Below are 13,756 nucleotides of genomic sequence, written 5' to 3'. Positions count from 1 at the left end.
ATAATGTCGTTCCTATCAGTCTCAGCTGAACGTACTGTGCTGTGTAAGCTATTAAGGTAAGATTGTGAATACTGTAAAGCGAATAGCTGCTGAAAAGCTTGTTAGTACTATCACTGTGAACGTGTTACAAATGAGTTCAAAATCCGACTTCACAAAGATGTTAGCATTACCGTGAACTCTGGACTCAACAACACTCAATTTACTGTTTTTACTGTGCCTGTTTTCTTTACAGGGCACAAAAACCAGTAATAGAATAAAAATTCAACCCCAAAAAAGCAGATTAAGAGAACAGAGAAAGTCAGTTCAATCACTACCTTTACTTCCACCTGTTCACTTTGTTTTTCTAATAATATTTTAGCAAAAGTTTGACTAATGTCAAACTTTTGTTACAGATAGTAACAATCTGTAACAAAACTAGCAGTTTTGTTACAGATGCTCGCATAAAATATAAACATAGAAAGTAAAGTAGACTCTATATTAAAAAATAAGTACTAATAAGTCACCAGTGTTAAGAAGGTTACTTTTAAAATGTATTCCATTACAGATTACAGAATACATGCCCCAAAATGTATTCTGTAACGTATTCCGTTACGTTACTCAATGAGAGTAACATATTCTGAATACTTTGGATTACTTAATATATTATCATGCTGTTTACAACTACGTGAATGTGATTTATTACTATTACTGAAGGTCCGCGGCTCTGAACCGTAGTAAAGGGACCTCTGGCTAATACGGTGGGTTCTGTGTCGGCTCGTAGCAGAAAACTAGCTTTACTTTGTTGTCTGGGTCAACTTTGCTAGCGAGAGACAGAGAGAGGCGTTGAAAGGCTGCTCCAACGGAACTTATTGTTTTTGGAGGAAAACACGAACACGGTGTACAGTCGAGTCTTAATAGCTTACTTACAACTGGGCTCGTCAGGCTCTCTTCTTGGCTGCAGTGGTTATTATTATATTTACATGCTTCCAGCTCCCGTTTTTGCTCGATGACAGCTCGTACTTTTCCTTTTTCTCCCTCCCTCGCTCACAGACACATAACGTGTATGGCAGTCCATTCTCCCTGCAGCACGGACTACACTGCCCATGATGCTACATTCTTTAGAGCTATACCTGTAGCATTCTGCCTATTAGCTTAGCACAACAAAAACTCTCTCTGCGTGTTTCCTGGGTGAGAGAGCGGCACCCTGTAACCATGGCAACCGTAACGCTGCCGCCTGGAACAACAGAACGTAGCTGTCAAACAAAACCCAAACAGTCCTGACCCGCCACAATATGAAACAGGGAAGTACCGCCGTGTAATCCATTTATTTCAACAAAGTAACTGTATTCTAAATACCACCTTTTTAAACGGTAACTGTAACGGAATACAGTTACTCATATTTTGTATTTTAAATACGTAACGGCGGTACATGTATTCCGTTACTCCCCAACACTGTAAGTCACTCAAATTGCAATGTTAAATTAGTATTAAATATTAAAGTTAAAGCAATATTATGTACAGTACAAACAAGATATTGCAGACTAAGTGAAAATAGCTGTAGGTGTTGTAAGGAGCAGTTATAAAGTTTGATGGCCACAGATAGGAAGGATCTCCTGTGGCTTTGAGGTTGCGTCATAGTTGAATTTCTACAACCAATGACTGTAGTGCGTTTTTAGCTAAACGTATAATGCTTTCTAGAAAAGCTCTGTATGGGCTTTGCCCTCTTCTTTAAAAAATGATGTGATACTTTGGGGGTATTCTGAGGATGTTCTGAGTAATGAGCTGTGGTTGTGGGAATCCCCCTCAATAATAAAATACGGGCATAAAAAGGGCCAACTTGGAAATAAAGAATATTAAAATACTTTAAGATTTTGAATTTTAGCGCTAAAGGAATATCAAATATCATGAAATTTTTCAGCTGAATACAGTATATGCTTGCCATATTTTAAGTAGGAGGTCTCTTGGTCAATTAAAGACTGAAAGTGATAGTTTGTGCTTAAGAAGTGGAGACAGGAGTGGAGGGGCGGTCCGGTGTTTATTGTAATATGGCATCATTTACTGTAATTAGGGGAAGGGAAGTTTTAAGACAAAATCCCCCTGCTGCGGTGTAGAGTTCCTTAAAGAAACGAACAACACTGGTGAGATTGTGAAATGTACCACAAGGAATTGAAAAAGAAGGCTTTGTGCCCCATTCTCATTTATCTGCTCGAGAGGATTTGAGGAATTTGCATCACAGAGCGCGAGGATGAAAACAAACCCATCACAATGAAACTACCGACAAATCCCGGAAATCTGGCAAATAACACCCCATCGCCACAGGAAATATAACTCAAAAGGAGAGAGATCATGGAGAAAAAGTCCTCCTCCTTTTTCTTTTTAAATGTCTTCGGAGTCATGGTTACTTTCCAAGTGTTTGGAAATCCGATGTCCATTTCTGCCCACTCATAACACATCCTCTAAAAAATAATCACCACCTCTGGGAGGTGAGTGGAATTTTACTGCGGCACGGTGGGAGTGCCTCTCTCATTTACTCACATGATTAAACTGCTTTTCAGTGGTCAGTCTTTATTATAGCATTTGCTGTGACAGAGGGTGTGTCCATTGAAAGCTGGGTGACAAAGGGCTGGTGTTTTATTAAGAAATTCAATAGATTCGCTCTCACAGGCGACTGCAGTTATCGATAACGTCTTGAGGTCGGCATGGGCTGATTTCATGGGTATTTTGTGTTGTGTTTGGTTGCCATGACGACACCGTGTTGAGAAAGAGGGGATGAGTAAAAGGGAAATTAAGGTTAAAATCACAGCCATTATAGTAAACTGAAACCAACTGATTCAGCCCTGCCAGCAGGGTTATTCAACAGGGGAGTATTCCAAAGAGCGTGCATAGCTTACTAATGATCTTCCACTTCCCAGGAAAGCCCTATCTCCTGGAGATAAATACACATATCTCCACTGGACACACACACAGCAAATGGAAATGGGGGGGAAAAAGTGCCTTATCTCTATGAACAGAGCTCTCAATGTGGACAACCGAATCCAAGAAAGTGGAACTAGATTTTGCCATTACAAACACACACACACACACGCAGCCACACAAAAGGTCAAACTGTTATCCTGTAAACTTTGCTGCTCTGTGGTGGATTCCAGACTCCCTCTTTTACACAAGTGGAACGTTTTGATCTGTGAACTTCAGACATTCATAGGCCTAAATTTCAATAACATTTTAAGTGGGCGACACGATGAAACTAATTCCCGGACAACAACTTCTTGGCAAGATGGGTGGGATACCAACATGCTTATATACAGATCTTTTCGAAAAATGGCCGGCAAGCTTATGTTGCACACAGAAAAAATATCAGGAAACTGTTGCAACATGTACTGTCCCTCCCCTCAAAATCCCAAATGTCAGTTTTATAGTTGTTTCCACATTTTGTTTATGGTTCAGAGACAAGCTGTTTTTTTAAAGATAGAAAACATCATACCAAAAGCATGAGAAGAAGAAAATATCTCCTTATTCAAGTTTAGGAATAAGCATGAAGTTTTTAAAGTAAACACACAAAATGAAACAACATATTTTAATCCCAGTTACATGTTGCCAGAGATAGTCAAAAATAGTAAAATTACAAGTTGTGCTCAGTTTGAAGTTGAAATCGAAAGATTTCATGTTAAATTTTGCTTTTACATAAACTGATCAGCTAAGGCTGAATCAAAACAACGCTGAAGTTCAACAATTAGCGCTATATAACACATAAAGACACAGTCAAATGGTGTGTTGTTACCCAGTGGTTTGCAGACTTCCCCTTTTGAGGCCTGGAGTTAATTTCTCATCCTCGTCTTCTTTATTTAATAAGCCAGACTTCATGATTGAGAGGTGGATCTGAAACAGGGGACATGAGGACAACTTCTCAATAACAGTTGTAACAAGGCATATCCTACTTTATGCTTGATTTGGACATGTTTACAAAATTTGCCAAAAGAACATGTTTCACATATAACGTTAAAGTATTGATTAAAGTACATTTGGAAATTGTTTACTGAGGTCATAAAGCAAGTGTAAATTTGGGTCACGTTGTTACAGATCTCTATATAATTGGATATCTTTGATCAACCAGAGGAGCCAGCCTCTGTTGGATTTAGAAAAAAACAAATACATGTCCATGTGACTTTCTATGGTGTCTGCTCGCCATGTTGCTGCAGATGGCTTCCTTTATGGACAGGTCATTTGGCTACTTTAACCTTTTATACCTTGTCTGTCAGCAGTGTTGGGGAGTAACGGAATACATGTACCGCCGTTACGTATTTAAAATACAAAATATGAGTAACTGTATTCCGTTACAGTTACCGTTTAAAAAGGTGGTATTTAGAATACAGTTACTTTGTTGAAATACATGGATTACATGGCGGTACGTCCCTGTTTCATATTGTGGCGGGTCAGGACTGTTTGGGTTTTGTTTGACAGCTACGTTCTGTTGTTCCAGGCGGCGTTACGGTTGCCATGGTTACAGGGTGACGCTCTCTCTCTGCGTGTTTCCTGGGTGAGAGAGGCCTTTTTGTTGTTGTTGTGCTAAGCTAACAGGCAGAATGCTACAGGTATAGCTCTAAAGAATGTAGCATCATAGGCAGTGTAGTCCGTGCTGCAGGGAGAATGGACTGCCATACACGTTATGTGTCTGTGAGCGAGGGAGGGAGAAAAAGGAAAAGTACGAGCTGTCATCGAGCAGAAACGGGAGCTGGAAGCATGTAAATATAATAATAACCACTGCAGCCAAGAAGAGAGCCTGACGAGCCCAGTTGTAAGTAAGCTATTAAGACTCGACTGTACACCGTGTTCGTGTTTTCCTCCGAAACAATAAGTTCTGTTGGAGCAGCCTTTCAACGCCTCTCTCTGTCTCTTGCTAGCAAAGTTGACCCAGACAACAAAGTAAAGCTAGTTTTCAGCTACGACACAGAACCCACCGTATTAGCCAGAGGTCCCTTTACTACGGTTCGGAGCCGCGGACCTTCAGTAACAGTAATAAATCACAGCAATAGTACATTCATGTAGTTGTAAACAGCATGATAATATATTAAGTAATCCAAAGTATTCAGAATACGTTACTCTCATTGAGTAACGTAACGGAATACGTTACAGAATACATTTTGGGGCATGTATTCTGTATTGGAATACATTTTAAAAGTAACCTTCCCAACACTGTCTGTCAGTCCCATTCACATGAACTTAATATCTCAGGAAAGCAAAATCTGGCACAAACAGCCACTTGATCTCAGGGATGAACTAAGTCAAAGTCAAACAAAGTCAAACGTCAGCAGGACCACACAAATACATATTTTTGGCCCTAACTCAAGAATTCATGCGTAAATGATGACAAAATGTTTTGCACAAATGTGTGGTAGGATAACAGGATAAAGTGATGAAATTTCATATGCAGCAGGTCAAAGGTCAAGTCTGGTTAGACATGGATGTAAACTTGACTGATTAGCAATAGAACCACATAAATGCTTGGCAGTAATTCTAGTTGATTGCTCAGCAGGGCCAGCTGTTTCTTGTAAACACAATGGCATCATTGACCTACTGACTGCTCTCTCACAGGCAGTCAATCGCACAAACAGCCTATTACTACACAAACCCTGTTGCAGGGTCTGTTGCAGGATATTCACAATGACAGCGTCTTGGAGTTTCTGCCGCTCTTTTTGTCTCCTGCCTCTCCTCCTGGCTTTGAAGATGCACACAGCACGCTCGGCTCCTGATTTCTCTCGTAAGTCTCTTGGTTTTGAAATCGATAGCAGACTCAAAATGCTGATGCGTTGCTTTTCAGCTGCATAAAGAAGCTTCACAATGACATTTCCTAACAGATTTCCACATCCTGCTTCATAAGCAGCTTGTCATAATCTTGCGGAGAGACCAGAATCAGGGTGAAGAGGCTGCAGAACAGATCCTGAACTTGGATATCCACACAATACAACCAGATACTCCCATAGCAATAAATAAACTACAGCTGACCTGTGTTTATCATCTGAGCTGTTTTCCTATTTGGACTGTGTCACTGCTGACATTATGGAAACAATGGTACTGTATGTTCAGACACAGCCAAAGGTAGTTTTTGTCTCAGACGCTGTTCTGTTTGCATGTGCATCTCTATATCTGATCACAGCAGAGATCTTTTGTTTGTTTGTGTGTGTGTGTGTGTGTGTGTGTGTGTCTAATAATAGCTCATTGTGAGTGAGTGCCTGGTACTGTGTCTCGTTTGTTCCCTAAAGCTTTAAAACGCCTCTGTGGAGCACACACACACACACACACACACACACACACGCACACGGTTTCCATCATGTCACAGAACAAAACACTGACTTATATTCATGTCTTAGAGATGTAACTGTAACTAATAAATAAACTAGCCTTAAACTTGACCCTAAACATAACTTAAGTCTTAATACAATATAATATATATATATATTATATATACAATAATATAAATCTTCACAAGGCGAGATGTACTGCATGTACACACTAGTACAATACAGTACAGGAAACACACATGGGAGGGGAGACTTCACTTCAGTGTCTATGCGCTGTTGCTGATGATGTTTCTATGTGTGGTCATAGTCCAAAAATTGTCTTGGCGAGCTACACCCAGTGAGTCGGACACCACCCTGTCGACAGGGGACGGAGCTGTTGTAGGGGCTAAAAAAAGCTCTAAATAAGTCAAACTGTTAACATGTTGACAATGAAAGGGTCGCAAATTGTGCATGAGTAAAGGTAACTGAGTCATCCAGTCTTTATTAGTTGGTTAACAACAGAAAGAAGAGCCTTTATTTCAGGCTTTCTGAGAAATGTTTTTCGCTTGTTAAGCTACTTAACATCGACTTATGAATTATTCAAGCTTAAAAATTTCACCCAGCTCGAGGGATGAACCAGTGTTGTGTCTACACATAACAGAGAACTTAGCAAGAAAACTATTTCAAATTGTATCTTGATGTACTTTGAGCCGCATGTCACAAAAGCACATGAATTATTCCCATTTTTTTAGTTGAATCTAAATGATTATATGGTTTGACGGGATTAAAATAGGATTTTACTGTGATAGACAGTGTGGAGCGCGCCCTTATAAAAATGAGAAAACTGGAAAAGCAGCGGACAAAAGAAGAAGTGTCTTAAAAACTATCAGCGGCAGACAAAATGTGTCTGAAAGACATTTCCTGAAGAATCAGAGAATGATTCAGCGAAGGTTTGACGCAGGAGCTGAGAGATGCATGTGGCCCTTTAGCTGATCCATCTACTGTTCACTGATGCCTCATCAGAAATGGTCATAGTGGAAAGGTGGCAGACAAGAAGTAATTCTTAAGAAAGGGAAACAGGAAGAAAAGGCTGGCGTATATGACGCTATACAGGAACTGAAAGTGGAATGATGAATCTAATTTTCCTTCAAGAAGCCTGGAAAACTGTTCCTGAAGACGATTTAGAGATATTACAAGAAAGTCTGCCTAAGAGAGTTCAGACTGTGTTGAATGAAGAAAGGTTGTGGCACTAAATATTGACTTTCAAGCTTGTTATAGTTGTGTAATCTCTGCTTTTGCTTTATATACTTAATTCCCATTTTTCTAGTAAAATATAAAGAAATAAAGGGGGCTCAAGACTTATGCACGCGACTATAAATGAGGTGTAAGATGTGTTTGAAATGATAAAATAGACATCATCAGCTCTTTTTATCTTTCAGTGTATCTTCACAGCATTCTGAAAAACCACACGGCTCATGCTTGTGAAGGAGAAATCCTCATCATCAAGTGTCCCTCCAGGACGTCTGTGGCCATCCTATCAGCCTTCTATGGACGCCGTGTTCCCGGTCAGCATTTATGTCCTCCTGCAAGCACAAACACAACTGTGGAGGAGGACACAGAGTGCACTTCCTCAGTTGCTATCGAGGTACACATAGCAACTGTGAACTCACTGCATAATCTGCCTTAATCAAATGCTCTTATGGGCGACTCCTGTTGAAGATAACAGTGGTCCACATGGATTTTCCTGTGCTTGTAGAAAGTGCTGTCAGAGTGTCAGGATCGGCGGTCGTGCCACATTCCCGTCTTAAGTCCAGTGTTTGGCCAGGATCCCTGTCCCCTCACCACCAAGTACCTCCTAGTCTCCTACAAGTGCAGACCAGGTGCCCTACTGAGCTGGACAGTCCAGTCACTTCACCACTAGTGAACACATGGCTTTTAAATTTATGTTAGCTAACTGACAAAGAAAGACTCCATCACATAATTTGTGCATAATAAAAGGTGTGCAGAAAACTATCAATAAGAGGGGCCTTGGCTTGAAAAAAAAAGAGCTGCACAGTAAAGTTCTTAATTAAAAAAATCTATTAGCATATAAAGCTGGTAAATAAAATCTTTATTTATTAATAATTAAGTAATCGTCTTTAAATTATTATTAGTTTAAAATATCTTATTTATGTCTTTTGCATGCTCACAGAAATCTAAAACTTAATAAATATAACGGTAACTTAGAAAAGAGGAACTGAACTTGGTATCATTTATAGTTTCTGTAATATTCTTCCTCAGTCAGCCTCTGGTTTCAGGCCTGTTAAGCAAAACATAAAAAGGAACTTACATTTTTTGGGGGTGTTTTCAAAAAAACGGGCAGTCACACATAAAACACAAAACTGTACATTGAAACATTTGCATTTGAAACTGAAGTGCATATAAAGTCTGAGCACATTACCCCAATTTTAATTTCACTCCACTGGCTACCTGTACATTTTAGGATTGTTTTTAAAATTCTCTTATTTGCTTTTAAATCTCTTAATGGCCTGCCCCCCCCCCCCCCCCCCCCCCCCCACCTCTCGGAGCTACTACAACCATATACACCTGCCCGTTCCCTTAGGTCCGCCAATCAGCAGCTCCTTAAGGTACCGAAAACTAAGTATAAATTTAAAGGTGATCGTGCTTTTGCTGTAGTTGCTCCAAAGTTGTGGAATGATCTACCCTTGCATGTTAGGCAGGCCTCTTCTCTTTCTGAATTTAAAAGTCTTCTTAAAACATATTTATTCGCTGAAGCCTTTGGCATTGATTAGAGGGGTTGACTCAATTTGTTTTAACATGTTTCAATTTATTTTAGTTATTATTTTTTTTTAGTTATTTATTTTATCTTATCTTATCTCATTCTTTACTTATGCTATTAGCATGTACAGCACTTTGTGAACTCTGGTTTTATGTTAAAGTGCTTCATAAATAAAGGTGGTATGGTATGGTATATAAAGTCTGAGTTACATAAAATTAAGTGGGAGTCTTCTAAAATTGTGATTGTAGCTTTTAAACAAAGCCACACAATCAGTCCACTGGTGACTCTTATAGTCTCACATCAACTTCATATGCACTTTGACATATATTGTCGCATTAAGTTACCTCTTCTTTAATAGGTTATGACTGGATTTCCAATAATCAGCTTGAACAGGAGGAATAATAAGTAAATAATAAATGTCTAACATATAGTAACAGCCTTTTTAATGTGTTTCCCTTCCTTATTACTGGGTCAGGCCAGGGTCACGTCTTTCCTGGATTTTTCCCTAATTCTTAAGACATGACTTTCAGATACTGTTCATCTGATGTCCATAGCTCATAGATTAGTGTTAAGTAGCTTAAAAGACAAAAATAAACAAACAAACAAAAGCAATCGTCTCAAAAAGAGTGGGTATAAGGAATGCTTAGAAAATGAGTGAAAAAGCAGCTAATGTCCAAAGACCTTCAGAGAACCTGGAGAACTGTTGCTCAAGACTACTTTGGAAAAAAAAAACTGGCTTGAAAGCAAAATATAAAGAAATGCGGAGTAGCTTGAGTCATTTACATAGCTCTCTAAACAGCTGTCAAACAAGGTTGTAAACTTTTGAAATAATAACAATGAATGCTTTCAGCCATCAGATTTTTCTTAAAACAGCTACAGAAAGTTCTTGTTCTTCAAAATGTGTCATTTCATCTGTTTTTCAGAGCACCACCGCACACGACTGGTGTGCGAAAATGAGCGTTTGAGGCTGATGTGTAAAAACGAGACTGTCATCGCAATCTACTCTGCCTCATTTGGACACCTGCTGCACGGCAGTCCTCACTGTCCTCAGGAACCCGGATCAAAGGCTGACATTGGTCTGCAGCAGCAGGGGGCTCAAGTGCCATCTAGTGGCAAAAAAGTGGAGCTAAAGTCCTGTATAGACATGATGGAGAATTACTACTGTACTGTATTTAATCATTCATATAAATAGGAATTATTTATTCATGTTCATTAATTTCTAGGTGCTCAGGTTTTAGAGAAACAGCTTTTTTTTAACAATAAAATGTTACTGTTGTCTTCTTCGTTACAATCATCGGTTTCATTTATATTAAATTATTTCAGAGTGTTTGTCTCCGGCGGCCCTGAGGAAAGTGTCACGCAGGTGTCACAGCAGAGCAAACTGCTCACTAATAGCCGATACTCGAACCTTTGGGGACCCGTGCTTCCCCGGCACCAGGAAACACCTGCGGGTGTCCTTCACTTGTGGTAAGTGACAAATCTACACCTACTCTTTTTTTTTTTGGCTTGGATGTAGATGCATAATATATTTTCTGTATTTGCATACAGCTGCGTATTGTGACAGTGTTTCATTTCCTCTTTAGTCCCCAGATATCTCCTAGAAGATGTGGGTCAAGGTCCAACAGATCCTTTCATGATCTCAGATTACACACACGGTGAGTGTGAAAACGAACGTTCACAGGTTTCATTGCGTGCAGCAGACTTTGACTGGCTATTGAGCCCAGAACCCTCTCGCCTGCAGGTGGATGGTACACTGGCCCCACCTACAGGCCTCAAAATGTGTTCTTAACCAACTCTCTGGAGATCTTTGACAAAATACTGGGTATGTGTACTGATGCCTGTGGATGTCAGGCTACAGCCACATATATATCTCTCATGAGTGCTGTAGTCGAAGAGAAGTGTCGGCGTCCAAGCACGTTGGTGGACACAGTCGAGATACTGAGCTCCAAAACGACATGGAAAAATTAGAAGAGGTGTTTGAGTAACTGGAAGCCTTTATATACCACCTGTCTATTTTCTCAATTGCTTATCTAGCCGAGTGTTGCAGGGGCTGACATATATCTCAGCCGTTACAGATATAGCACTTATGTACTCTTTACTGGCCACTTTAAACCACAATCCACATTTACTCTTTGTTCTGCTCACTTTATGCAATTCATCTACCTCACGTCAACAGCCAATTTACACTCACCAGTTAACCTGATATGCATGTGTTTGTGCTGCTGGAGAGAATCCACACAGGCACAGCAAGGACATGCAAATTCCACACAGGAAGGCTCCAGCCAGCCTCTGCTTATCAGTGTGCCAGCCACTTGTCTGTGCTGATAAGTAGTAATCTAAAATTTGCGTACATATTTCTGTATTATTTCCATTTTCCAAATCATATAATTATTAGCTTATTATCTTTAAAAATAACTTTTCCTAATTTCAGTCTATTTCTTTCCTTTCAGTTTATTTTATTTATTTTTATTTTATTTTTACATGTTATATTCAATTTGGACATATAAAAAAAAAACAGTTATGTTTGTTCCCTTGGATCATACATTAACCTGCTGGTGGAAAATACAAATATTAGCCATTATGTACTCTGACTAAGATAAATAATCATATATGGTTTTTGCAGGGATGATTCTAATCCAGAGCCAATGCTGTGTCTTTGTTTTTACAATACTGCACTGCCCAGGAAGATTTTTCAGCTAAATCAGTTTCTAACATTATTAATTTAAATAGAAAAAAAAAATCGATAAAATTATTTGGATATTTGAACTGAAATAGGAGCACTTGCAAATTGATTTTGATACATTACTCACATGAAATGAATTTAATGGTTTCAAGCCATTTGAGAAAGATGAGCTGAGCGGACACGTGTGGCTTATGTTGGCAAATTTTTAATTTCCTCACACATCTCTCTTCCAGGTCTCCCAGAGCGAGTTGCTCTCTACTTTGTCTCCGGTATCTGTGCTGGTCTCGTGTTCTTGCTCTGCCTGTTTGGTGTTCGCTCCACACTTGTGAAAGACGTTAAAGATCTGGTTTCTGACCTGAATGATGAGCTGAAAGCATCTCGCAGACGACGCAAGGAGCTCATGGAGGACCTCTTTGAAGAGGATGTCTCTGACACATCTTCTTTCCGCCGCCTCACACAATCCTACCGGACAACTGACATCTTCAGTCCACCCACTTTAACAGTAGAGATGGTTGAGTGGGAGGAGGAACAGACTAGGGATCTGCCCAATGGAGACATCTGGCCACACAGAGACTCCAGCCCTTACGCTATACACAAGATTAAAACCTACAACAATTGAGAGTAAAGCATCAGTATACTGCATTAGAACGATAGTTGCTAACTGAAATCATACTGAGATAGTGCTTTTACTGTAAATTGGACCTATTATGCTCATTTCCAGGTCCAAACTTTCACTCCTCTACTCTTCTAGAGGAGCTTTGCATGACTCAAAGTTCAAGATAATCCTTATTTATCTTGAGCTGGGTCCTTAGTTCATTCACAGTCTGAAACAAGCCATATGAACTCCTCTTCCTCCAAGCCAACTTTCTTCTGATTGGGTGCCCCTCACAAACTCAAAGCTTAAGCATTAGGTGGTTGGTTCCTAAGTGCCAGAGATGAATTAGGGAAGTCCCCAATCTTTGACATTAGGCAAAGCCAAGAGTAGAAAATAAAGTCTGAATTTGAGTGTTTAGAACAGCCTGAAGGGAACCTCTTGTACATACAATAAGCTCATTATTTAAAACCAGTTTAACCTGAACAGTAATGAGGTATATGTGACAGAAAATAAGGGAAAGGATGATAGCTTCTCTTTAAATGTAACTGAACCTCCTAATCTGTCTCAATGCATGATGCATCTACTAAAATACATGAAAACCTAATGGTGGTTGATTACAATCATAAAGATTAACATCACATGTTTGTTGTTTCAATTAATTTCAAATGCTGCTGTGTTTTATGGAATAACAGTGGACGTGCCACTGATTAAACTTTAATAACTTCAATGCATTTTTGCGGTTACAATATGGAAAACCAGTATTTTCAGTGCACTGTGTGACTAATAAATCATTGGGTGAGTTAATGCCATTTTTAATGTTTCATTAAAACGTACAAAAATAAAGCTGCTCTTTTGTGGGGGAAACATTTCATATTATTGCTGAAGGATGGAGAATTAAATGTAGAACAGTGCAAAACCAAATCCTCAAAAATAAATATATAAATTGAATAATTTCCAAATATCTACTAACAACTATATTTTGATTCTTTGTTAAATTTTTGTGCCTTTTTGGATTGATAAAAGTTAATCAGTTAATCAGTTAATATCTGATTAACTGATAATCAGATATTGTCAAATAATTCTTTATTTGACAAGAAGCACTCCAAGAGCACAAACCTCCACCAACGCAGGGCACTCTCTGGGAAGTGTTTTTTTTTAAAGGAATAGTATTGTATTTTTTGTATATTCATTTTGGGGGTTTTGTTGTTGTTCATTTAACACATACATTACAAAGTTTGTAGTGTAGGAGTAGGTAGTGGCTGACCGTATTGATTTGACTTGAGCTTATTATATAATACTACATACTATAGTATATTCTAACTAACTAGGCAGCTCATTTTCTTTCTCTTTAAAAAATACTTTAAAGATATAACACACCTTCAGTTGTTGTGAAATGAAAAACTGATCAGAGGTCAAATGTGACTGATGTTTGAATGCAAACTGTA

General features: G+C 39.0%; 1 protein-coding gene across 2 annotated transcripts; it reads left to right on the top strand.

Moving 5' to 3' along the window:
* The first annotated feature begins 4,140 nt into the window (after window positions 1-4,140).
* LOC146524940 (protein eva-1 homolog C) lies at window positions 4,141-13,175 on the top strand. 2 transcript variants are annotated; one of them, XM_085173610.1, is made up of 8 exons: window positions 4,141-5,734; window positions 7,694-7,899; window positions 8,011-8,134; window positions 9,957-10,109; window positions 10,357-10,500; window positions 10,617-10,688; window positions 10,775-10,855; window positions 11,950-13,175. In XM_085173610.1, exons 1-8 carry the CDS (start codon window positions 5,638-5,640, stop codon window positions 12,333-12,335), a joined length of 1,263 nt encoding a protein of 420 aa, XP_085029736.1. In that variant the 5' UTR covers window positions 4,141-5,637; the 3' UTR covers window positions 12,336-13,175. The 2 variants fall into 2 exon arrangements, with proteins under 2 accessions (XP_085029736.1, XP_085029742.1); XM_085173616.1 differs by lacking the exon at window positions 10,775-10,855 and having other exon boundaries at window positions 4,164-5,734.
* Window positions 13,176-13,756: the final 581 nt, after the last annotated feature.

The sequence above is a fragment of the Neolamprologus multifasciatus genome, chromosome 2 (assembly GCF_963576455.1).
Source record: "Neolamprologus multifasciatus chromosome 2, fNeoMul1.2, whole genome shotgun sequence".
In the NCBI taxonomy this organism is placed as follows: domain Eukaryota; kingdom Metazoa; phylum Chordata; class Actinopteri; order Cichliformes; family Cichlidae; genus Neolamprologus; species Neolamprologus multifasciatus.
Note: the sequence above shows the minus strand (reverse complement) of the source record. Positions and strands in the feature narration are given on the sequence as shown.